At 39.8% G+C, this 27,327-nt stretch overlaps 1 protein-coding gene across 4 annotated transcripts in view; it reads left to right on the top strand.

Annotated features, from left to right (window-relative positions):
- The window catches only part of NSMCE2 (NSE2 (MMS21) homolog, SMC5-SMC6 complex SUMO ligase), a 231,202-nt gene that overhangs the window by 4,385 nt on the left and 199,490 nt on the right, over positions 1-27,327 (top strand). For 3 of the 4 annotated variants that reach the window (XM_070477022.1, XM_070477021.1, XM_070477023.1), the window contains exon 2: positions 920-1,096. The exons of the other annotated variant lie outside the window; for it this stretch is intronic. In XM_070477022.1, the coding sequence (XP_070333123.1) occupies positions 934-1,096 (163 nt within the window). In that variant the 5' untranslated portion in view covers positions 920-933. The remainder of the gene's footprint in view (positions 1-919; positions 1,097-27,327) is intronic. 4 annotated transcript variants of the gene reach the window in all.

The following is a 27,327-nucleotide window of genomic DNA, read 5'->3' as shown; positions in this document are numbered from 1 at the left end:
ACTCATGGTGGCTTCCATATTGGACAATGCAGACTATAGGAAGAACATTTTTGTCATGGAAGAAATAAGTTTTTTTAGATAGTGCTGTTCTAGACAATTTAGACTTATACTAGAATCAAGATTGACCTCCCAGATAACTGAATACTTGAACCATATCATTTGATCCTTGCAGGGTTGTGTTTTTTTGAACAACAGCTGGTGTTGTAATAATAGGTGTACCCCCAAATCTAAATGGCTTTGCAAAACTGAAGTTCTTTTCAATTTCCTTCATGCATGGAACCTGACTGGTGGGCAGTTTTCCTCCAGGCAGTGATGTGGAAACCTCGGCTCCTTCCATTTGGTGATTCTCCATCTTCAGTATGTGACTCCTAAGGTCATTGTTTGTCTGTTTCAAGCTGTAAAATTGGATGGTGTAGAGAGAGAGTTCGGTTTTTATGCCAGGGCCTGGAAGTGGCTTCTAATTCACTGGCTTGAAATCAGTACTAATATGTCAGATAAGTTAAAAATTGCAGGTTTTGAAAATTCTCCCTTATTAAACGATTTTATCGCTGCTGTTTTCTTTTTTTGGAAAAATGCGTCATATGAGCAGTCTACTCTTTCTGAGCCATTTTTGTTTTAGGTTTTGAGGAACTGAGCTCTTGTTGAATTCTTTAGAGAATCAGGGAATCTTTTGGAAGTGGGTATTATTCCTTCTTTAAAAAATGAGAACACTTGCCTTCCCTGTATATTAAAAGGGCAGATATTGTTTGGTGGCCCAGATGATGGCACAATGCTTTGATATACTTTCAACGGCTATAGAATAGTGTAGCATTTGTAGAGATACTGGATACACTCATATGGATATTTCTAGTGGTTCTGTTTTCCTATGCAGTTATTATTCTTATTCATAAATCTCATTTCACTGTGTTTGAAAACTTAGGTAATAATTTCAAGATGCCGGGGCGTTCCACTTCAAGTTCAGGTTCAGGTTCAGCCGGTTTTATATCCTTCAGTGGTGTAGAATCTGCACTGTCCTCCTTGAAAAACTTCCAAGCCTGTATCAGCTCTGGAATGGACACAGCTTTTAGTGTGGCTTTGGATCTCGTGGAAACTCAGAGTAAGTAATAATGAAAGCTTCTTTCTTTTGTATCTGTTTTGAGGTAACCCTGTGCGGTGGCATTGCTCTAGGGATGTGAGATACCACTCACCTTTTTGGGTGAGCTTGGGACACTCATTTAACCCTCTGGGCATCTGTTTTCTCATCTTGTTGTATGTATACTGCATAGTAATGTACTGAAGATGAGATGAGATTGACTCATTTCTATGTGTTCAAACCCTTATGTTCAAACCACTAGAAACTGCACTAGAAATTTATGTGCTGAAACATGCAGGTTTCTGATTTCAAGGAGCATACAATCAAAAGTATGTGATATTTGTGAACTGTATGGTATATAGCATTGTGATAGTTATTCTTCAGTAATTTAACTATATTTTGTTCATGCTTAATTACTCAGTAGACAGACTAAGCTGATGCTAGGGGTACTGAAAGGAAGGCCTCTACAATAAAATGAGAAAAGTTCAGTTTTCCTAAACTTGAACACAATTTTTTGACCAGAAGATCTAGGAAGATGTTATTTGCTTTGTTTGATTTAGATTTGTTTTTATTTTATATCACAGAAAGAAGCGGGGGAACAACATAATGTTTCTGCCTTCTTTTTACTATCACTGTTTTTCAGCAATTTGATTGTGATATGCCTTTCTTTGTTTATTCTCTCTGGTGTTCTTTGAGCTTTATGGATTTGTAGACTCATGGTTTTGATCAAATTTGGAAAAAATGTCTGCTACTATTTCTCTCCCTTCTCCTTCTGGGGCTCCAATTACATGTATGTTAGACTGCCTGGTAATGTCCCATAAGTCACTGAGGCTTGGGTGATTTTTTTCAAGTCTTTTTTTCTCCTTGGCTTCAGTATGAATAGTTTCTTTTGCTGTGTCTTCATGTTCATTAGTCCTGTCTTTTCAAGGGTCTAATGTGCTAAGTCTATCCAGGGGACTTTTAATTTCAGAGACTTTTTAGAGCTTTAGAAGACATAAAAAAGAATGAAATGAAATCTAATTTTTCTCTTCATTATGCTCATGTTTTCTTATGTATTCTCGAGCACATGAAGTGCATTTATAATAGCCTCGTCTGCTGATTCTGTCAGCTCTGTCCATTACTGCTTGAGTACATTATGTTGTTGAGTTTCTGGGATTTGTCATCTTCCTTTGAAGAGTATTGACCTTTGTTTTGGTTGGCAGCTAAGTAGTTTGTGAATTAGGTTGATCCATTCCAGACTTGTTATTAAACTTCGTTAGGACAGGTCTAGTGTCGTTTTCTCTTCTTGCGTGGCTCAGTGGTAAAGAATCTGCCTATAATGCTGGAGACACGGGTTCAGTCCTTAGGTGGGGAAGATCCTCTGGAGATGGAAATGGCAAACTGCTCCTGTATTCTTGCTAGGAAACTCCCATGGACAGTGGAGCCTGGCAGGCTAGAGTTCATGGATTCTCAAAGAGTTGGACGTGACTCAGCGACTGAGCTTGCACATGGTGTAGCATCACTTAGGGTTGACTTAGCTTTTAGGAGGAATCTGTATAGATTCCTGAAGGGCTTTCTCTGCATGCCTCCCTCACTGTGCTCTGTCTTGCAAAACCCCTGATGCTCAGCAGCTTGAACTCCGGTCTCTGTCTGTTGGGGCCTTCCAGACTGTTGTGCTCCACTTAGATTCTCCCTCCTTTCTGCAGGGAGGAGAGCAGTTAGAGGACTTACCTCACTTGATTTCGCAGGAATCCCAGTTCTGCCCTGCCTGTTGTCTCAATGCCTGAAAGCAATCATTTCATATATTTTGCCTGGCCTTATGGTCACTCATGGCAGGAAGGTGAGTTCCATACTAGATATTCATTCACAGAAGGCAGCAGAAGTCACCCATCTTTGTGGGTGTTCTCTAAAGGTCTTACCCCTGTCCAGCCTGATTTGTAGTCTCTTTTGACGCTGATGGAGATTTGGCTTTGGTAGGTAGTCCTGGGGAATCTCATGGTAAAATCTTAAACCATGAGAGAAGAGCTGTTACATAACCTCCGGAGGGTTGTATCAGTTTTTTTTTCAGGGTTTGGTTTGAAGATTTCTAAGTGTTTTTAATACAAACTTCATTTTTTTTTAATAAGAGGTATATTTTGATGCAAAATGCAACATCTTCTGTGTCATTTAAGAAGGAACATCAGCATCACCTTTTGAAAGATTGATGTTCTAAAGCAGAGATTGGCGAAGTTTTTCCATCAGGGGTCAGATAACAAACAAACTCTGTGGGCCATGTGGTCTCTGCTGCAGCTACTCCGTTGCAGGTCTGACAGTTACTATGAAAATAGTTTTGATCCTGTCGACCTTGTGGAAGGGTCTCGGGGACCACACAGCTGGTTATGGTCCTGAACTGGAGTCCCTGTGAGGAGGACTTAGGTGCCAGGAGAAATTCCATACAGAGAGGAGGCCTAGAATGACCCTCACTGGAGTGATTGAGCAAACGCTTGTTAGGAGAGCAGTCTTCACGTGGCACCAGACTGAGGTGCTGTCCAAGGACCCAGAGAGTAGAAAAACACCCGGCATTTAAGTAAATTTGATGCTCACTCAGTCTCCAACAGTAGATGTAAGATTTCTTAAGAGGGCCAAAATTGCCACTTAAATGAAGGACTTAAAATCAGCCTGATGTGGGCTTTAGTCCCAGTTACAGCCTTAGTTCTATAACTTGCTCAAAGATAGGTAATTTTCTTTGAATTTTGAACTTATAATTTTTTATCTGTGAAATATCTGATTCTTGCTGAATATGTGAGGAACATTTGGAAGAAAAGAATAAAAAAGATTCATATTTAAATTGCCCAAGGGTTCAGTACATGAGAAAATTTTGATGGAGAGCTTTTGGATTTTACTGCTCCATGCTGCTTTCTATCTGTGCCTTGCTGAAAGAAGCAGAGCAGAAAGACTTCAGTTATTAAGGTCAGGCAGGTAACTGAATGTCTGTTGAGCTATGCCAAGGTACAGTGGTGGTGATGATGGCCATACTGCTCAAAAGATAAGAGGTGGATTTGGGACACACATCAAATGTGTGCAGGTGCTGTGCTGTTTTCTACAGGTGCTGTCTCACTTGGTCTGAGCTGTAATCCTGCAAAGTAAGGACTATTGTTATCCCCACTGTGAGCCACTGAGGCTTAGTGAAGCTAAGTACCTTCTTAAGGTCACACAGTGACTCAGCAGTGGAAGTTGAGATTTGAGCATAAGCGATTTGACTGCAGAGTTTCTGCCCTTAACCATTACACTTTATTGAAAATTGACTTTGTGCTTCAATTGGCATTTGCAGCAGTTGGATAATATTGAAGTAACATTTAGTGACATTTAGCCCAGAAAGTTTTGGTTATTTTGTTGAGGTTGACAGTATCTGATTTTCCTTTCTTCTCCCTCTCCCTTTTCCTCTTCTTTTCCTTCTCCCTTTGAAATTCCATAGTGAGGTTGCAGACTTTTTCTGAAACAGCTCATTGGCTTTTGTCCTTTTCTGCAAGTGGAGTTTTCAACGACTTCCCTTGGACATTTGTGCATTTCCTGGGCTTTAGCGTCTTCTGTTTACAAAGGCAGAGTTGAGTGTGGTTGTGGAAGGAAGTAGCTGGGATCCTTTGGGGTTATTGTGCTGACCTTGGACTGTCTATTTCTGGACTCGTAATGGCAGGAAAATCAGTTCCTTTTTGGTTAAACGATGGAGGACAGGTTTCCTCCCCTTGCAGCCAGAGCATCCTAACTGATAAAAGTGATACGGTGAATTGACTGAATGATAGTCAGTTTTCTTTCTTGTATCCAGAATTTGTATTCCAGCTAAGAATCATCACCTTTTTAAACCTGATTCCTTTTCTTTTTCACACCTCACTCCATCCAGGCAAGAAACAGAGTTTTCACTTTGTGACAGTTACTTTAGAATTAGTGATGAATAAAGAACAGCTGATTTATATTTTATGCCATCGATATTAATGTCTGTGATGTTACCTGTCATATTTGAGGCTTGGTTTTGCATGGTTAGCTTTTCAAGAGTTGATTTTTTTTCTTTTAAGTGATAGGTTTGTCATTTAAGCCGTGGAGTAAAGGATGGTATATATACTTGTGACTCTGTGAACCAGTAGTCATGTTGGGCATATATCTCTTGATTCAGTTTTTTTAGTTCAAGCATATAACTTTTAAATTGTAAATAAATAGATACTTATTAAAAATTAGGTTCCCCCCCCCAAAGAAGAGCATAATATTAAGCTGAATTTAAAGGAATGCAAACAACTAAATGCATTGTGGAACTTCTCTTAATGAATCCCAGTTGTTTTAAGTTATTTAAAGTAACCAAGTTCTCCTCTAAGACCTACACAGAAAATAAACAGTTCAGCAAGGCTTCGTCAGACCTGCTTTTCTCTTGATTACTTTATAATATAGTTGCATCAGAGCGGATATAAACAGTGGACCTTTTTTGCAATGTCTGTTATTATTAGGGGATGTTATCATCAGTGTGTTCTCCATCATTCAGTCATGTCCGACTCTTTATAACCCCACGAACTGTAGCACGCCAGGCTCCTCTCTTCATGGAATTTTCCAGGCAATAATACTGGAGCAGGTTGCTATTCCCTTCTCCAAGGGATCTTCCCACCCCAGGGATGGAACCCATGTCTCTTCCATCTCCTGCATTGGCGGGTGGGTTCTTTACCACTCTGCCGTTTGGGAAGCCCTTTGGTGACTCTTAATTTAAAAATCACCAGTGTTTTACCACCTTGGCTTTTCATGTGTTCCCTTTTTTCAGGTGGGCCCCCTTAAGAGGCCATAACCTGATATCCTGATAACAATTAATGCTTTTTCTTAAGGTGGCTCATGCGGTGAAGAATCTGCCTGCAATACAGGAGATCTGGGTTTGATCCCTGGATTGGGAAGATCCCCTGGAGGAGGGAATTGCAACTGACTCCAGTGTTCTTGCCTTGAGAATTCCAAGGACTAAGAAGCCTGGTGGGCTACAGTGCATGAGATTGTAAAGAGCCTGAGCGACTAACACTTTGACTTTCTTGGGCTTGGCTTCCTTGGTAGCTCATCTGGTAAAGAATCCACCTGCAACTAATAAAAATAAACGAAAAAAAAAAAGAATCCACCTGCAGTACAGCAGACCCCGATTTGATTCCTGGGTCGGGAAGATACGACGGAGAAGGAATAGTTTGCCCTCTCCAGTATTCCTGGGCTTCCCTGGTGGCTGAGCCAGTAAAGAATCCACCCGCAGCGCGGGAGACCTGGGTTTCATTTCTGGGTTGGGAAGATCCCCTTGAAAAGGGAACAGCTACCCACTCCAGTATTCTGGCCTGGAGAATTCCACGTACTGTGTAGTCCACAGGGTCTCGAAGAGTTGAACACGAGCAACGTTCACTTTCATTGTATTTTTGTTTTGTTATGTGTTTGGCCTTTCCTTTGAACTGGATTTCCTTGGAGCATAGACCTCAGGGTGCACTTAGGATATTTTCAGAGACTGGGACTGTCAAATGTTGGATGGATATCAATATGTTAGTAAATGGCTTTTAATGCAGTTCCTTAAATACAGATATTTGGATTCAAAATGCAGAAAACTAAATTGCTTTCCCCAATTAGAAATTGAGCACTTTTGTTCATTGTTGAACCTAATTTTTGAATACTGTGCACTTAATTTTTGTGTCAGGACTGATTAATCCAGTAGTGCTCAAACGTGGGAGGAATTACCTTAGAGGGCTTGTTAAAACAGATGCCTGGGCCCCAGTACTAAAGTTTCAATAGGTCTAGGACAAGCTGATGTTGCTCCTCCATGGGCCAAGAACCCTGGTCTGATCATTATTTGCCCTTTGACGGGAAGCATACACCACTAGGTGGCACCAGAACACTTGTTAATCAGGTTGCCGTTGGGCCCTTGCTATGTGTGTTGATTGCAGGTTCAAGATTGTTTAGAAGGTATAATCACTCAGTTACTGACATTTCATAACTTGGAACCCGAGTTATTCTGTATATCTAAGCATACCGAAAAATGTGTTGATTCTATCAGAACAACAGAAAGGTAGGGCTATTAAGGTTAAGGTCACCTCTTCCAGGAAGGAATGAGGACTATACCTCTCCATTCCACTGGCTTTATTTCTGTTTATCCAGGTTACTCAGTTCATTTACCAGAGATAGATGCTGGCCCTGTCATAGAATAGAAGAGTACATCTCATATTTATTACTTACCATTCTACCTTAGTGAATCTTGTTGTTGTCAATAACATTTAAAAACCACTTTCAAAAGATTTATATGTACTGTAAATATGAACAGTAGGTATAACTCTATCGGTGGGCCAACTATAGTGGGACAGTTTGGGGATGTTAGAAAGTGTGAAATGTGTTTTCCTTTCCTGTTGCCTTCCTTAGTCAGAAAGCCGAGTTGTTTCCTTTTTAAGACCCACAGAGAGGAAAGTTTGGGCCGTCGTTGGCCTCACCTCACCTCGTGTTACTGTGCACTGTCACTCCATAAATTTCCAGCCATTCCAACACCTCCAGATTCTCTTTCTTCCCCTGACTCTAGCAACCTGAGAGTTGGCATGATTTCTACACATGATGGAATGTGTGGAAATAATTGCTTGCTGTGCTCTCCTGTTTGCTAAGCTCTCCCATCCACATTGGGATGTTACTTTTTGAAACAGTAAATGAGTCTTAGTTTAGTTTTTAAAACAGAGTTTGTATAGTACCTGAATACTGCCTGGGTTTTTCTAGATGCTGGAGAACAGTCTTTGTGTTGATTCTCCTTTTTAAAAAAATCTTTGAAGCAGAAGCATGGGTTTGGTTTCAAAGACCTAACAGGTATGAAAATGACTACTACAGAAAAAACCGAAATGGAGTCGCTCGATCAGATTTTAAAATCAGACTGGCACTTTATCATGTATCTTTGATCACTGAAAAGAATTAAGACTATTTTAATTTTAGGAAAAGGAGACAGTTCATAGTAGAAGTAGAACAGACTTTAGAATCATTTTTGAAACATCAGGTCCTTTTTAAAAGACATAAAAGTTTGTCTTTCAGTAAGAAAGGAGGTTTTATTAGATTGGTGATTAAAAGATGAAACCAATTTGATTATTCTACAGAAGATATTTATTATCCAGATCCATTTCTCCCTCTTTATCTACTTTACACCTGAATTTACGTATGTGTGTGCTACATAAATGTAAAGTATTATTTGTATGTAGCAGCACTGTTCAGTAAAAATATGTGAGCCACATGTTTAACTAAAAATTTTCTAGTATCCTCATTACAAAAAGTAAGAAAAAAGAGGAGGCAATAATTTTAGTAATATTTTATTTAATCTAATGTTGTCTAAAATATTATCTCAACATATAATCAGTATGACAATTGAGTTAATTTTTCACTCACATTCTTTTGTTAGTCTGGACTAGCCATGTTTCAGATGCTTAATAGTTCCATGTTAGAAATGGCAGTTGTAATAGCAGCAAGTATAGAGGGCATTTCAGTTTTCAGTGACTCTCAGAGGACGGCAGAAAATTGTAATGGTAGTTAAATCAGTTAGTTTTGCATATTTTTTAAAGTGGTTTTGGTGAGTATTCACATTAAACCAGTTGGTAAAATAAAATAATATATTATCTGTTGATTTTTTTTTCCTCTCTCTTTTTTTTTTGAATCTTTTTTTTTTTTTTAGAATTAGTCTTCTACCACTGGTGAGATTGGTATTTTAGGTTTTTCCCAAAATTGTTTAACTAGCTTAAAATTACTTACTTCTGCAGATCCTATTAATATTTGTTTCTGTTTGAAATGTCACATGCTGATTTGACTCCACACCTACAGTATTTTCATATTTTGTAGTTGATGTGTTAAATTAGTTTCTTGCTGGTGTTGAGCAAGCTCGAGAGGCTCAGCCTCTTGACTTCAGCAGCCAGAATATTCTGGTTGCTGTAAACCATTAGGCCTGTCAGCAATTGACCTTGGAAATGCTAATTTGCTTGTCCCTGGGTGCTGCTCCGGGCACTGGCTTTCTCTCTGTGGGTGGGAGTTATGAACCCAATTTGGAGAAGAACTAGAGGCCCTTGGGGCAAGTTCCAAAACAGATGTGCTTCTTGCTTCACTTTTGCATGTGACCAGCTCGCAAGAGGCATTCCTTGCATGAATCTCTTTAAAGGCATTTTTGAGTTGGCACTTTCGCCTAGACTGAAGTTGAGAGGAGGCTTCATTGCCAGTTGGACCTGCGCTTCCTCTTATTCTAGCAGCATCTGGGCCATAATGAGGTTGATTAAAAATGATCTCATTGCTGTTTCATTATTGCTCTTGATGGGATTTTACTTAGGATAACTAACCTAGCTTTCTTTTAATCCCCTCCCAGTTAATTGCCCTATTTTTTATGGCTAAATAGTATTCTACTCTTTGGATATACACATCCTATGTGCACTGATAGACATCACATTGTGGTTATTAGTAAACTGTTATTTGTATATTATTAAGAAATGCTGTTCTGCACATTTGATTTGCATTTCCCTGATGAGCAGTGATATGAAACTTCTTTTCATGTTCTTTCTGGACATTTGTGCATCTTCTTTGGAGAAATTTCTGCTCACATCCATTGCCCATTTTGTATTGTATTTTGTATTGTATTATTTGTTTTTGAGTTGTAAGAGTTCTTTATGTTTCTAGGTATCAGTCCATTATCAAATAAATGATATGTAATTTTTTTTCCCATTCTGCACGTTGTCTTTTTATTTTCTTGATAGTAGTCTTTGAAGTGTAGAAGTTTATTTGATGAAGTGCAATTATCTGTTTTTTCTTTTGTTGTCTGTGGTTTTGATGTCATACCTAAGAATTCATTGCCAAATCTAAGGTCTTGCAAATTTATTCCTGGTTTGTTCCCGGGAATTTTATAGCTCTAGCTATTATATTAAATTTTGAATGAATTTTGTGTGTGGTTTGAGTTAGTGGTCCGGTTTCATTCTTTCTCATGTAACTGTCCAGTTATCCAGCACTATTCCTTCTCCACTGAATAGTCTTGGCTCCTCTTTCTTGAAATGCAGTTGACCTTTGGCATACTTGATTATTTTTGGTGTCTCAATTAATTCTGTTCCGTTGATAGGATTCTGTAGCCTTGTCCTTATGCCTGTGCCTCAGCGTCTTGTAGCTTTGCAGTAAGAGTGAAGTTGGGAGGATGGTCCTCCCACTCTGCTCTTCTTTCTAAAGGTTGTTTTGGGTCTTCGGGGTCTCTTGTAATTCTATATGAGTTTAAGGTTCAGCCTGTCAGTTTCTGCAGAGAAGACAGCTGGGATTCTGATGGGACTGCATTTATTTAGATCTTATTTAATTTCTGTCAACAGTGTTCTCAGAGCATTAGTTTTACATTTCTTTTGTTAATTTATTCTAAAGCATTTTATTCTTTTTGGTGCTATTGTAAATTGAATTATTTTTTTAATTTCATTTTCAAATTGTTCATTGCAAATTATGAAATACAGTTGATTTTTATTTGTTGACCTTGTATCCCGCAACCTTGCTGAACGCACTTATTAGTTTATATGTATATATATGTATACTGTGTGTATATGTGTGTATTTTTAATGGATGTGGTACGATTTTCTTTATGCAAGATCATGTCATCTGTGAATAGAGATAGTTTTATGTCTTCCTTTCCAGTTTTTTTATTTCTTTTTCTTGCCTGATGCTAGAACCTGCAGTAAATGCTGTGTTGAATAGAAGTGGCAGAAACAGGCATCCTTGTTGTTTAGGCAACCCCATGGACTCTAGCTCAGCAGGCTCCTCTGTCCCTGGGGTTTTCCAGGCAGGAATACTGGAGTGGGTTACCATTTCCTTCTCCAGGGGATCTTCCTGACCCAGGGCTTGAACGCGCATCTCCTGCATTGGCATGTGGATTCTTTACGACTAAGCCATTTGGGAAGCACAGCAGGCATCCTTATTGTGTTCCTTATCTTAAGACAGAAGCATTCAGTGTTTTCGTCATTGAGTGTGATGTTCTCTGGAGAGCTCCCTTCCTCCTGCAGTGTCCTCCAGCACTACCTCCATTGAGAAAGTGTAGCATTCTGCTCACTGTAAGGAGAAATGCTTAAAGCAATTTCATTCATTACCACAGAGCATGTATGAAAAGATAAGCTCTGAGCTGGGAGAGGCCATGAACTGATTAACTGGCACAGCACACAAATGAGTAGGTAGAAGAAAACTTCCAAAGCGCTGTGAGCACAGTGTGTACAGTGAACAGTGGGGCACTGTGGGCTTAGTAGTAAATTCTCGCTGAGGACCTTTAGGGGCGGTTTCATGCAGAGGATGATGACCAAAAGATGAATAGTGGCTTCTGTAGGGTGGGAGAGGGTATCTCTGAGGAAAGCAAAGGTGAGAGGTGGTTCAAAGAGTTTGGTGTCAAGATCTCTGGGAGGTCAGGGGTTTTACCCTGAGTGGACGCTATCAAGTTAGCCTGCCACGGTTGGATGGATGCTGGCAGAGGGCAGGAGACTCCTGAGTCTGAGACAGAGGCCTTTTCTGTGGTACATCAGGCCTTGTGAACCTAGCTCCTGCAGGCTCACTCCCAGTCTGAGTCTTCTCAGGGTTGATTGGGAAGCGCTCCAGGGTGATACTGCAGTGGGCTTGTGTTGGCGTTGAGCAGCCTGAAGCTTGGGGAGCTCACATGTTTTTAACAGGCAGTAAACCTGCCTGAGTGTTGCTCTGGAGTGGGACTCTTGCTCTGTCTTAGTCTTCCAAAGCTTTGTTCACCCTGCTAACATCCTTGAAAGATAGTCTGGGACAAAAGGGCAGTTCATGCTTCCGCACATTGTGCAGAGAGGTGTGAGGCACATGAAGAATTGCTTCCCAATACCTGATAGATCCAGGGAGGTGCAAGTAGTTCACCTTGAAGACTAGCTGCAGTTTGGTCCTTCTCAGAGTTTTAGCACCATGTATTAGAGCTTTAGTACTGTTACACCAAGATGATGTAGTACATTTCATCCTGCAGTAGTAAGGCCTTGGTTACTGCCACTTTCCTTCCTTCTTTTCCTTTTTGCCCAGTAGGGCAGTAGATACTTTGGTTGGCTAGGTAGAATAATTTAGGACTTCTAAGAACCAGGTCTGAAAGTTAATAGCATGGAGACTTGAGGTTTTGGCTTCCTCATCTGTAAAATAGGGGATAATATTGTCCTTATATCTAATGAGTGTTTGATTGTGGGCCCACAAACAGCTCCTTTATTCCCACCTTATTTAGGGTTGATGTGAGAATTGAATAATATGTATAAAATGCCCTCCACAATACTTGACCCAAAGCAGTCACATTTTATTGGTCAGTTACCTTTTTTTCCAAATTTTTGAACACATCCTCTCATTTGTTTGCTTGTTTTACTGTCAGTTATAGTTTTTATTCAATCTACAAACAGCTCCACAGAGCTGTTTTCGTTAGATTTTTTTTTAAATTGAAGAATCATTGATTTACAATGTTATGTTAGTTTCAGGTCAATTACTTTTTGACCACTGCAGGTAAAAAAATGTTTTTGTTAATAGTTATTTGGGCCCTTTGCAGAGGGGAATGATCCTTTGGAGCTCTTGGTTGAGAATTAGTATTGTATAAAGTAAATACTGTACAAATTTAATATTGTACAAATAGCCCTGAGTTAAAATGCAAGTTCTGTTACCTACTATCTGTGTAACTATAAACCAGTTACTCAGTTCTTTGAGCTGCTTTTTCTTTGTGGGTAAAATAGGGCCAATATCTCCTTTTCACAGTTGTTCCTAGTTTGAAACAGTTTATGCACTTTGTCATGCCCGATGTACTTTTCACCTTGGCTTGTCAGCCTGTAAACACTTACTTTGATAATAAAGAGAATTAGTGAATAAATAGCTGTAAAGTATGTACCTTCCCTTTGGAATGAAGAATGACACTGAGAAGATGTGTTGTGATGGCCAAGTGTATGTGGGGGAAGGGAATGGGGGGGGTGGGCATTATCTTCTCAGTAGAAACAAAATGACGTCTGTGATGGTTTCTGAAGCAGGAACGTGTTCTAGTTTCAGAAAAATTAGTATGGGATTTAATTTCAAGCACAGAGGATCAGAGCACCTTTGGGACAGACTGAAATAGATATTTAAACTGGCTGCAAAAAAAGATTATATGGTCTGTTACACAGAAGATGCAGTTTTTGTTAGTGCTCTCTACTCTTAGAACTTTCCAGAGTCCTTGGGTTATTTTGGAGTTTGTTGAATTTCAAAGAATTACCCTGTATCTGCCTTATTTTTCCAGGGTGCACTATGCACTTGTATTTAGATACTTAATAATTGGGAAGGAAAATAACAATAATAGTTTAGTAATGAACCCTACTAAATTCATATATCAAATCCCTAATAATACCCAGAAGCCTTCTCATAGATCCAGATGAACTCAGAGATTATCATGTGAGTCCAAGAGTTGTTTCACATGATTGACTGTGAAACAGTTTCTCTTCTTTATTCTTTTCCCTTTTGATTAACTGATGGTATGTTCCCGTAATTTCCCATTCATCCAGTTATTTAATGATATTAATATTTGCATTTTCACTCCAGTGATCTTGTTTTTGCTTCTCATCCTTACTGTTCTCACCAGTGGGGGACCTTTGCAAAACATAAGCAAAATCCTTCACATTTTAATAGTTAGAGCACAAATGAAGCAGATGACTGCCTTGTGAACAGGGGTTTTAATAAACTTTTGTTCTGTGTTTATTTAATGGATTTCATTGGTCCCAACCAATGAGCACTATGGGAATGGGTTTCTCAAGAACCTTTAGAAAGTATACTTGCCAAAATTTGAATTTCCCTGTTTAAGAGGTGACTGATTTAACTTCTCTTTTTCTTTAAGACTGCATTTTAACTCTGGATCTGGAAAAGAAATGAAGTTTTAAGAGCTAGGATAGGTGCTCATATGCTTATTAGAGGTTTGACTATTATAATTGGTGTTTGTTTTAATTCTCTGTTTATAATGTGGGAAGTGGTTTCCTAGGAATGAGCTGAAGGTAGACCAACCAGTCAGGAGGCTGTTCGGTCCCAGGCATTAGGTAGTAGTGACTTGGACTAGAAAGGTGGTATGAGGTTGGTGAGAAGTAGACAGATTCATAAGAGACAAAGGGGGGATAATTGATGACACTCAGTGATCTACTGAATATGGAAATTGAGGGAAAAGGAAGAAGTCAGTGCTGATACTCGTTTCTGACTGAAGCATTCCCCATTAAGAGCCTGGTGTATTATTTTGCTATTTCTGTGGAACAGCTTACCAGAGACTTAGTGGCTTAAAACAACACAATCTTATTCTCTGATAGAGCTGGAGATCAGAGGTCTGAAGTGGGTCTCCCTGGGCTAAAATCTCTGTGTCCGAAGGGCTGTGTTCCTTGATGGAGGCTCTGGGGAGAGTTGCTCTCTTGCCTTTCTCAGCTCCTGGAGGCTGCTTACGTTCCTTCCATCTTCCAGCATAGCGGTGCCAGTCCGGTCTTTCTCATCCTGCATCACTGTGACATTGACCCTCGTGCTCTCCTTCACTAATAGAGAGCCTCGTGATAATATTGTTAATAGGTGTACCCAGAGTAACCCAGGATAATTTATCTGCCCTTCTCAAGGTCAGTTGATTAGCAACCTAAATTCCCTCTCTCCATGTAATGTACATACTCACAGTTTCTGTGGATTAGGAAATGGAACCTTTTTTGGGGGGGGGACCTTTATTCTGCCTACCACAAATGGGAACTCAAGGACTAGTGTTTTGGGGGAAATGAATTCAGCTTTAGATATGTCTCCAAGTGGAGATGACCACTAAGCAGTTGGTCTTTGAGTTTGAGGTCAAAACGGTAAGTATTTGGGAATAGCCTACCCAAGGGAATTGAAGCCGTGCAATGTGTATTTGTTACTTAGAATATGTGAAATGAGCAGAGGGTCTGGGCCAGCATCCTGGGCTCTGGGTGAAGCTACAGACAGATGAGATAGAGGTGGGGCTGCCAGGGGATAGGAGCACATCTGTCAGGATTTGGTTTCAGGGAGGTGGTTCTATTTTCATCCAAAAAGGATGCTAAAGCATCTTTTTAAATCTCCTATTACAGATCAGGAAACTGAGGCCCAGAAATACGAAATAACTTGTCTAAGTTGAACTCGTTAACAGATGTACTTCTTGATTCCTTCTTCAGTTTGTCTGCCACACTGTATCCAAGTCCATTTAATCTTTTCAATTTGAAGATGGTGTTGAGAAAAGATTTCATGTGCGTGTGTGTGTGTTTCATAGGTGTTCTGAATACCAAGAAAGTAAGTTGTAGTAATAATGTTATCTGGCTAGTCCCTTACTTACATGCAAGTAAAATTCTTTACACCAAATAGCAGTTAAGAATTACTTTTTTTTAAATCATGTAGACTTTTCTAAATGCAGCTTCATCTCTTTTTGCAGTCTCCCTTTCTCCTCATTTGGTTGTTCTATGCTCTCTGTCTCTCTCTTTTAAATAAACTTTTTATTTTTGAATAATATTAGTTTTACAGAAAGTTGTAGAAAACTCAAAGAGTTTCTATATACATTCACACAGATCCCCTATTTGTTGAGATCTTGCATTCCCATGGTACATTTGTCAGAACTAAAAAACAACATTGGTACTTAACTATTGACTAAACCAAATGGTACACACCAAACTTTTCAGATTTCACTAATGTCTTTTTTTTCCAGACATTGTCCAAGATCCAATCCCGGCTGTCACATTGCATTTAGTCACCATCTCTTTTGTCGCATCTTAGTCTGTTTCTTTTTTTCCCCATTTTTTTTTCTTGGTTTTTATAACCTTGACAACTTTGAGGAATCCTGGTTAGATATTCTGTATAATGTCCCTGAATTTGGGTTTGTCGTAGTTAGAGTGAGATTATGTGGTTTTGGCAAGAAGACCATGAAAGTCAAGAGCCCTTCTCATCACGTAACACTAGGGGGTACACGTCATCAACATGATTTGCTGTGATACAGATTTTTGGCACCTGGCCCCAGGAGTGTTTATCAGATTTGTATACTGTAAAGTTACTTTTTTCTCCCTCTACATACTATTCTTTGGAAACAAGTCATTAAATCTACCCACACAAGTGAGGAGAGTTAAGCTCCACCTCTTAGAGGGACAAATATCAACATACACTATTGGGGATTCTTTTTTTTTTTTTTTTTTAAATTTTATTTATTTGTTTATTTACTTCTAACTGCACTGGGTCTCGCTCGCTATGCACGGGCTTTCTCAAGTTAGGCAAGCGGGGGCCACTCTGCAGTCACAGGGTGTGGCGACTTCTCCAGCTGTGGAGCACGGGTTCTGGGGCCCTCGGGCTCAGTAGCTGCGGTGAACAGGCTTAGTTGCTCCACAGCATGTGGGATCTTCCCAGACCAGGGATCGAACCTGTGTCCCCTGCCTTGGCAGGCAGATTCTTAACCACTGGGCCACCAAGGAAGTCCCTGGGGATTCTTTTGTAAAGAATTGTATTACCCCTGTCCCAGTTCCTAAATCATCTGTTTCTCCAAGGTGTCTGGTTCCATTTATCAGAAATTCATATTTAGCAACTAAGATCTGGGCTCTAGGTATGCTTGTTGGTGGCACTAGTGGTAAAGAATCCGCCTGCCAGTGCAGGAGACTCGGGTTTGATCCCTCAGTTGGGAAGATCCCCTGGATGAGGCATGGCAACCCACTCCAGTGTCCTTGCCTGGAGAATCCGATGGACAAAGGATGCTGGTAGGCTACAGTCCCTGGGGTCACAAGAGAGTCGGATGCTACTGAAGCAGCTTAGCATGCACCAGAATGTCACTGCTTCTAGGCCCTTTCAGCAGTCAGAGATAGGAAGTGTATGCATGTGTACTAACAGATATGAACACATAGCTGTCATTGTTTCTGTATCTGTCCATCTGTATCTGCATTAAGGTATCCATGTGTTCATACTGATGTCTTGAACTCTTATCTAGTATCACATGCTAAAATTGTAGTCTTCTTCCTTTGCTTATCTGTACCTTCCCTCTTCAACATTAAGAGACTTGGTTCCCACTGTCCACCATCCAGATACTTTATTTTGTAAAGCAGATTCAGAATTGTTAGACCATACCTTCATGATGGACTTTATAAGCTAGCATACAGTGTTTATGTACAGTTCTTTTTGTCTTTAGTATTAACAGTTTTTAGTCAAAACACCATTCAGGGTTGCTTAAGTCAGCTCCTTTCCCCTCCAGCTTTCTTCAGTGAGCTTATGTCAGATATCTGTAATGCAGGTAAATTCCTCTGTCATAATCTACATTCCATCCCAGGATCCATCAGACCCTGACTGTTGCTGTGTTGTGGTTCACGTTGTTTTGTATACATGAAGGTTTTGTGAGTTAAATTTGTATGGGTTTTGACATTCTAATCTCTGTCTGAAAATGTATACTATACTGAAGACATGTTTACTAGCAGCAGTGTTGGAAGTGTTATTCTGAGACCAAAACTGGGAATGAGACCATGGTCAGTTTTATAGGTCGGCAGTCAAGGTTAATGAATCTTCTGTGCTCAGAGGTCGGAAAATAGTCCATGTATCAGGAACCTTCAGTCATCACATGTTTGGAGGTGTTGGGGTTTAGAGGATTAGGCATATCTCAAATACAAGGTAAAGAGTTATATTATATCACTCAATCAGGACATAGATATTGGAACTTACAAGTGATGGCAAATGAAATCTACATAAAAGGACATAGGTGTATGTGTACACAGCCGACAGGAGCAACATGAAAGTAGCTGCAGTAAGTTCTGAAATGGAAAGAATGCTTGGGGATTCTAAGTACTTGAAGGGAGAGGTTCTGTCTCTTTGAAATCCCTACAGAAATGTTTCTCAAACTGCCATCCTCAACAGCCTGTCATAGAAACTACTGGATGCTTATTTAAATTGCAGAATTAGAGTTCTAGAAGCCACGCCCAGAAATCTGTGTTTCAAAAAAGCAGCCCAAGTAGTTCTGATTCCTCCTGAAGTTTGAAAACTTCTGCCCCTTGTAGTGAGAGTGGGATGCCTTGAAGGAAGTAGCTGTACCCTTGTGTTTACTAAGTGAATTCCACGTACGCCTTCTGATCAGAAAGCTGATTTTGCAAATAATATTAGAAAAATACCTAATGCTTATTGAGTGTCCATTCCGTGCTGAGTGCTTTCAGTAGAGTAGCTTGTTTAGTTTCTGTGCAGAAGATACTGTTATTAACAGAAGATTAATAAAATTAAGGTTTAGAAAGTTTGAATAACTTTGACAAATAATTCTTTACTGGTAGGTTCAATTCAAACACAGGCATTCTACCCACAGAGCCCATGTTGTTAGTTACATTTGAAATCTTTGCTTTTGGGGGTTCATGCCATGCATCTTTATAGCTTCAGAGATAAATTAGCCCATCTAAGAAAGAAGAAGAGACTGTTAAAGTCACACTGCCATTTTGGTGCTTCAACAACTAAAAGTTTACATGTGTTCATATTTTATTGTTCATATTCAGCTCTCAAAGAAGTGGTGTTACAGTGATATTCTTGAACCCTAAGAAGAGGAATGTATCCTAGAACAATTTTAAAACTGTTAAATGATGCTTAAAATAATATGACAATGTCACATTAATGTAAAAGTACAGTACATGGAACATAAGAGTAAGATCACAGATGTATAGACTTTTACACCTGAAATGGTGTAAAAGATCATCAATTCCCTCTTAAAACAAGGGAACTGAGACCCAGAAGATGAAGTTATCAACTCCAGGTCTCTGAGCAAATTACCAAGAGACCCAGTTGTCCTGATTGAGTTCAAGATCATGTTCTGTTTCTTAAGTATCTTTATGAAACAATTAAAAAATTTGTAACTGGAATTGTTTTTAAAATCCATTCCATTTAGTTGAACCTGATTAAAAGTTGCATAGATGTTCACTGGGGGATGACAATTTATGGCTGAAATTAGAAGCAAATCTAGTAAATTTGGAAGGAAAGTTGGATACATTTACAAAAATAGATGTTTGAGTAAATGACTGGGATACTTAAGCAGGAAAGTTTGTTTTAAAACAAAGGCTTTTGTGGAAGGTATTATTTATGCAATCTTATATTCAGTTCTGGTTTTCTAGCCTAATAAAGTGGCCTAAAATAATTCAGGAGTATAAAAATAGGAAAACAGCTGGCTGAGTTCTAGATTTGTTGAAAACATAGATTTGAAGAACAGTTCCTTTTTTGTCTTAAAATTCTTTGAATTCAGAAAGAATCTCGGAGAAAAGCAACTTGCTGTTTTAACGGTAAAACATATATTAGAACAATGCACCTCTGGGACTTTCCTGGTGGTCCAGTGGTTAAGACTCTGCACTGTTTATAATAGCCAGGACATGGAAGCAACCCAGATGCCCATCAGCAGACGAATGGATGAGGAAGCTGTGGTACATATACACCATGGAATATTACTCAGCCATTAAAAAGAATTCATTTGAATCAGTTCTAATGAGATGGATGAAACTGGAGCCCATTATACAGAGCGAAGTAAGCCAGAAAGATAAAGACCATTACAGTATACTAACACATATATATGGACTTTAGAAAGATGGTAACGATAACCCTATATGCAAAACAGAAAAAGAGATTCAGATGTATAGAACAGACTTGTGGACTCTGGGAGAAGGTGAGGGTGGGATGTTTCAAGAGAACAGCATTGAAACATGTATATTATCTAGGGTGAAACAGATCACCAGCCCAGGTTGGATGCATGAGACAAGTGCTCGGGCCTGGTGCACTGGGAAGACCCAGAGGGATCGGGTGGAGAGGGAGGTGGGAGGGGGGACCGGGATGGGGAATACATGTAAATCCATGGCTAATTCATTTCAATGTATGACAAAAACTACTGTAATGATGTAAAGTAATTAGCCTCCAACTAATAAAAATAAATGGAAAAAAAAAAAAAAGACTCTGCGCTTCCACTGCAAGAGGTGTGGGTTCAATCCCTGGTCAGGGATCTGAGATCCTACGTGCTGCTCTGTGCAGCCAAAGATTTCTAAGAACAATGCCCCTCAAAGTTTCCCAGACTTCAGAATCCGCTTTGTGTACAGTGTTAATCACTCAGTTGTGTCCGGCACTTTGCAACCCCATGGACTGTAACCTGCTGGGCTGCTCTGCCCATGGAATTCTGCAGGCAAGAATACTGGAGTGGGTTGCCATGCCCTCCTCCGAGGGATCTTCGTGACCCAGTGAAGCCACCTTCACTGCTGAGCCGCCAGGGAAGCCTGAGGACTTGTTAAAATACAGATTGCTGGTCCCCACCTCAGCATTTCCAGTTCAGCTAGTTATCTGGTGTCAAACCTGAGAGTTTGCGTTTCTAGCAAGTTTTCTGGGGAATTGCTGATGCTGCTTGTCAGGCAACCACACTTTGAGAACACTGAATTCGAGAAAACGATTTATACTGAAAAGCAATCATACTCTGGTGAGGTAATTATAGACTAAAAGCTGGTTTCTTTGGTATCTGTTACATAAAAGATTTCTGTTGATTCATGTTTCTATACTTTACTAGTAAAACCATAATGATGACAGTGAGAGACATTAAAATGTTGTGAAGTCCCATCTGAGTCACTATGATAAAATTAAATTATATTAAATGTGGTTTAAATTATATGGTTAAATGTACTTTTTTGGTAATGTAGTTGTCTGAAAATTAGGAATTCATGTGTGGAGTACATTAAGGGAATATTTAAATTTATTTATTTTGGGGTACACTGGGTCTTTGTTGCTTTGCTCGGGCTTTCTCTAGTTGCAGAGAGTGGGGACTTCTCATTGTGGTGGCTTCTCTTGTGGAGCATGGGCTCTAGGCACATGGGCTCTCAGTAGTTGTTACTCTTGGGCCCTTTCAGCAAGAGGACTCAATAGTTGTGGCACCTGGGCTTCTTTGCTCTGAGCCATGTGGGATCTTCCTGGACCAGAGATCAAACCATGTCCTCTGCATTGGCAGGTGTATTCCTATCCACTGTGCCATCAACAGTGTTTTAATTTGCATTTCCTGGATGACCAATACTGTCAAGTACATTTTCATGTGCTTTTTTGGCGTGCACCTCTCGTGAAAGTGAAAGTTGCTTAGTTGTGTCCAGCTCTTTGCAACCCCATGGACTATACAGTCCATGGAATTCTCCCGACCAGAATACTGGAGTGGGTAGCCTTTCCCTTCTCCAGGGAATCTTCCCAACCCAGGGATCAGACCCAGATCTCCTGTGTTGCAAGCAGATTCTTTACCAGCTGAGCCACAAGGGAAGCCCAAGAATACTGGAGTGGGTAGCCTATCCCTTCTCCAGCGGACCTTCCTGACCCAGAAATCAAACTGGGGTCTCCTGCATTGCAGGTAGATTCTTTACTAACTGAGTTATTAGGGAAGTCATACCTCTCCTGAAGTGTCTATTCAAATATTGTTTCCAGTTGTTTGGTACTGTTTTTGTTTGTTTGTTTTGAGAGTTCTTTTTATATTCTGAGTACAGTTCTTTATCAGATATATGATTTGTGAATATCTTCTCCCTATCTGCACTCCTGGCATTATTTCAAGAGCAGAAGTTGTACATTTTGATGACTCCAACTTATCCATTTGCTTCTTTATGGATTGTGCTTTTGGTTTTGTATCCAAGAAATCTTTGTCTAACCCAAGTTCACAAAAATTTTCTGTCTGATTTTTTCTAGAAGGTTTATGGTTTTATGTTTTATACTTAAGTCTGCAATCCATTCTGATTAAATTTTTGTGTATGGTGCAAGGTAGGAGGTGTACATCAAAGGTTTTGTTTTTTTCTTTTTGCATGTGATAGACAGTTGTCCCAGCATCACTTGTTGAAACGATATCCTTTCGTCTTCTTTGTCTGATCAGTTGTCCATAAATGTTGTGTATTGTTACTTCTTGTCTCTATTTTGTTCTTTTGGTCTGTCTTTATCCCAATACCATGCTATCCAGATTACTAAGTTTTTATTACAAGTCTCGAGATTGGGTAATGTCAGTCCTCCATCTTTGTCATTTTCACAGTTCTTTCAGCTGTTCTAGGTCCTTTGCATTTCCATATGAATTTTAGAATCAGTTTGTCAATTTCTACAAAAGGTCAGTTCAGTTCAGTCATTCAGTCATGTCTGACTCTTTGCTACCCCATGGACTGCAGCACGCCAGGCTTCCCTATCCATCACCAACTCCCAGAGCTTGCTCAAACTCATGTCCATCAAGTCGGTGATGCCATCCAACTATCTCTTCCTCTGTTGTCCCCTTCTCCCCCTGCCTTCAGTCTTTCCCAGCATCAGGGTCTTTTCCAGTAAGTCAGTTCACATCAGGTGGCGAAAGGATTCAGCTTCATCATCAGTGCTTCCAATGAATATTCAGTACTGATTTCCTTTAGGATGAGCTGGTTGGATCTCCTTGCAGTCCAAGGGACTCTCAAGAGTCTTCTCCAACACCACAGTTCAGAAGCATCAATTCTTTGGTGCTCAGCTTTGATGCTCCAGCTCTCACATCCACACATGACCACTGGAAAAACCAGAGCTTTAACTGAATGGACCTTTGTTGGGAAAGTAATATCTCTGCTTTTTAATATGCTGTCTAGGTTGGTCATAGCTTTTCTTCCAGAGCAAGCATCTTTTAATTTCATGGCTGCAGTCACCATCTGCAGTGATTTTTGGAGCTCAAGAAAATAGTCTGTCACTGTTTCCACTGTTTCCCCATCTATTTGCCATGAAGTGATGGGACCGGATGCCAGGATCTTAGTTTTTTGAATGTTGAGTTTTAAACCAGCTTTTTCACTCTCCTCTTTAACTTTCATCAAGAGACTCTTCAGTTCCTCTTCGCTTTCTGCCTTAAGGGTGGTGTCATTTGCATATCTGAGGTTATTGATATTTCTTGCGGCAGTCTTGATTCCAGCTTGTGCTTCATCCAGCCCAGCATTTCACATGATGTACTCTTCATATAAGTTAAATAAGCAGGGTGAGAATATATAGCCTTGATGTACTTCTTTCCTGATTTGGAACCAGTCTGTTGTTCCATGTCTGGTTCTAACTGTTGCTTCTTGACCTACATACAGATTTCTTAGGAGGCAGGTAAGGTGGTCTGGTATTCCCATCTCTTGAAGAATTTTCCACAGTTTGTCATGATCCACACAGTCAAAGGCTTTGGCATAATCAATAAAGCAGAAGTGGATGTTTTTCTGGGACTCTCTTGCTTTTTCTGTGATCCAGCAGATGTTGGCCATTTGATCTATGGTTCCTCTGCCTTTTCTAAATCCAGTTTGAACATCTGGAAGTTCTCACTTCACGTACTGTTGAAGCCTTGCTTGGAGAATTTTGCACATTATTTTGCTAGTGTCTGAGATGAATGCAATTGTGCGGTAGTTTGAGCATTCTTTGGCATTGCCTTTCTTTGGATTGAAATGAAAACTGACCTTTTCCAGTCCTGTGGCCACTGCTGAGTTTTCCAAATTTGCTGGCATATTGAGTGCAGCACATTAACAGCATCATCTTTTAGGATTTGAAATAGATCAACTGGAATTCCATCACCTCCCCTTGCTTTGTTCATAGTGGCGCTTCCTAAGCATCCTTGACTTTTGCATCCTTTGCATCCTTTGGATACTTTGCATCCTTGACTTTGGACTCCAGGATGTCTGGCTCTAGGTGAATGATCACGCCATCGTGGTTATCTGGTTTACTAAGCTCTTTTTTGTATAGTTCTGTATACAAAATGAGCAAGGCAGAGGCTAACAAGAGTTTTGCCAAGAGATCGCACTGGTTATAGCAAACACCCTCTTCCAGTGACATAAGAGAAGACTGTACATGGACATCACCAGATGGTCAACACTGAAATCAGATTGATTATATTCTTTGCAGCTGAAGATGGAGAAGCTCTATACAGTTAGCAGAAACAAGACCAGGAGCTGACTATGGCTCAGATCATGAACCTCCTTATTGCCAAATTCAGACTTAAATTGAAGAAAATAGGGAAAACCACTAGACCATTCAGGTATGACTTAAATCAAATTGCTTATGATTATACAGTGGAGGTAACAAATAGATTCAAGGGTTAGATCTGATAGAGTGCCTGTAGAGCTGTGGATGGAGGTTCGTGACATTGTTTAAGAGGCCATCCCCAAGCAAAAGAAGTGCAAAAAGACAAAATGGTTGCCTGAGGAGGCCTTACAAATAGCTGAGAAAAGACGGGAAGCTAAAGGTGAAGGAGAGAAGGAAAGATGCTGATCTGAATGCAGAGTTCCAAAGAATAGCAGGGAGAGATAAGAAAGGCTTCCTCAGTGATCAATGCAAAGAAATAGAGGAAGACAATAGAATGGGAAAGACTAGAGATCTCAAGGGAACATTTCATGCAAAGATGAGCACAATAAAGGACAGAAATGGTATGAATCTAACAGAATCAGAAGATACTAAGAATAGATGGCAAGAATACACAGAAAGGTGTAGAATACAATTTCTACAAAAGGTCTGAAAATTTTTTGTTCATTTGTTTTGATTGGTATTGTGTGCCCTGCAGCCTGGAAGCTCCCTCTTGATAGTAAGATGGGCTGTTATAGGACCATATGTGTTTCCAGTCACTGTCCTTCCTGCCTCCTTGCCCATGTCTGTTGTCTTGCCAACAGCTTTTCATTTATTTTCACTTTGAATTTTTGGAGTGTCTTAGGCAGAATAATAAATATTCTCATGATTCTATCTTGGCCAGAAGTGGAAGTACTGTGGTAGGCTTTGATAAACAAGAGTAACATCTCTTGAGAAGGAGAGTTGGTAACAACACAGGAGGAGAAGTAGAGCAGGAAAGAATTTGGAAAGGGACGTCATTAAGGAAGCAAACTGCTAGTATGAGAAAGAAACAAGAAAGATTGAAACTAAGGTAGCTGTAACTGGCAAGGAGATAATAGTTGAGTTAAGCAGACAGAACTGATAGAACTCGGTAACTAGTTAAATGTGTCTGTTAGTCACTCAATCGTCTGCAACTCTTTGTGACCCCACAGACTGGAGCCCACCAGGCTCTTCTGTCCGTGGAATTCTCCAGGCAAGAATTCAGGAGTGGGTTGCTCTTCCTTCTCCAGGGGATCTTCCTGACCCGGGGATCAACCTGGGGTCTCTTGCATTGCAGGCAGATCCTTTACCAGCTGAGCCTCCAGGGAAGCCCAATACGGAAGTTCAGTGTGGAGGATGCTAAAGGGAAAAGTCAAGATGACTTCAGGGGTTAGGTCTTGTATAACGTTTATTTCTGTTGCGGTGCAGAGACTGGGTGCCTGTGTGTGGGATGTGATTGATTGGGCCCTCCCATTTTATAAATACTACTGCAGTGTTCCAGAACCAGTTAGTTACTCATTTAATATTAATAGTTCTTTATTTCTTACTTTGCAGTTCACTGTTGTTGTCATCCAGAAACCGATACGTTAGTGGCTGATAATTCCTATTACAGAAGTAGCCTACTTCATCCAGCAGAGTTCTCTAAGACACTTGCAGTCAGTTTAAGTGTTTATAGATGACTCTTTCTTTGATAAAGAAGCTTTTAAAGAAGGCAAGACAGAGACAGTATTTGGAGTCACTACTGATGTAAGTCAGGTAAAGTGAAGTGAAAAAAAAGAAATCTTAGAAATGATGAGATAACTAGTGAGAAAAATAGGAATCATGGTATAAAATCTCAGAGACATGTTTTCAGGATCTTGCACTATTCGGAGTTACAGACATAAGGAAAGATGCTGATTAGCTGGTACAGTTATTAAAATGTGTGTGGTAAGTTATGATAGACTTATTTTTTGGAGCTGTCAGTGATTGAAGTTTAATAGATTGATTTGCTGTTGTTTTTATGAAATCAAATGTATTTGATTTTCTAAAAGTAATTAGCATAGAATTTATCCTCCAACAGACAGGGTTGGGGAAGGTAGTCGTTCCCTCCTTCCGTAATGCTGGCCCTTCCGCTCTTAAAGGAGTGTTTCTCAGAAGAAAATACTTCTCATTTAGACCAATACTTGACAGGTAAGTGAGAGAGAATTTAGTCCCTGTCTCCATAGGTCTTATGACCTAATAACTTCTTATCTCCTCAAACTTACATTTATAGTTTTTGTGGACTTAATTTTTGTTTAATTAAAGTGTTCCTTAAGTAACTTTCTATTTTAAAGTAGGCTGGCCCCATTTGTATTTTTTCCTTGGTCTAAATCTATTTGAAGTGGGTATGGCGACAGGCTGGTCTAAGGTGGTTGCTCTTCATTACCCTCATTTTGAGTAGCCGTCTCATTTATGGGCTTGCTAGTTGTTTTTGTGCTTGCTCATTCTAGTTTTTTCCTCCATTCCTCCCTCCCCTGTGGGTTGTTTTTTTTTTTTTAACTAGAGTGACTGCCCTGGTATGGTAGGGATGGTTTCTAATCTAATGGGCATAGATCTTAGGAAGACATTAGACAAAGTCTTATGACATGGAAATGGGTTATGCCCAAAGGCTGATGACTATTGAGGTAGTTAGGAAAATGGTCTCTATTACTTAATCAACCCTGATTTGAGTCTTCTCTTTGCAGTTTGTTATTCGTATGATGTTGGCTCGAAGTTCTTTACCTCTCTTGAGCTTGGTTTTTTTTTTTTTTTTTTTAAGTTTTTTCCTTTCATCAAAAGAGGAATGACAGTGTCTTCTCCACAGTTATTGCAAGGGTTGAATGAAATGATGCATGTAAATTGCTACCATTATGTCTGACATAGACAATGCTTAATAAATGTTAACTATTATTTCATTTAACTTCTTGAAAAAATACTAAGAAAGAGGGATCATAGAAGATAGGGGAGGCTACCTGTTACTTAGATAACATTTTAAAATTCAGAAAGACCTCCATCTCCTGAATGAAATAGAATGCCAGGTTTCAGAAACATGAAATCTGACAGTCTTACATTTTGAATATTAGATGGAAAGATTCAGCAGTACTAAAATAGGAAGGGAGAGGTCTACTTTAATAGCAGTTCCTGTTGAGGTTTTCTCTTTTTGTTTTTTTTTTTTTTTACAAAGTCAACCCAGGATCACAGTGGTACCCATGGAATAATAGTATTATCATAGTCTTAATTGGTTAACGTGTCGTAATTAATTTTTTTTTTATTCTGGAGTCCATCTTTAAAAAGGAACATGGGTACATGAAGGCAGGAAATTGAGGCTCAATTATTTATTCTGATGAAGCAAAGACTTGCAGAGTGGGAGAGACTGAGCAGCCACCTTCAGTAGTCTTCCTGTCTTTGAAGGACTGTAATCTGGGAGAGTTGACTCTGTGTGGCCCCAGTAGGTGGCTCTTCTGTAGCTCTGGAGTTGAGGACCAGGGTTCAAGTTCTACATCTGACACTGAGGC

The sequence above is a fragment of the Odocoileus virginianus genome, chromosome 15 (genome assembly GCF_023699985.2).
Source record: "Odocoileus virginianus isolate 20LAN1187 ecotype Illinois chromosome 15, Ovbor_1.2, whole genome shotgun sequence".
NCBI lineage: Eukaryota > Metazoa > Chordata > Mammalia > Artiodactyla > Cervidae > Odocoileus > Odocoileus virginianus.
This window is presented reverse-complemented; position numbering and strand designations above follow the sequence as displayed.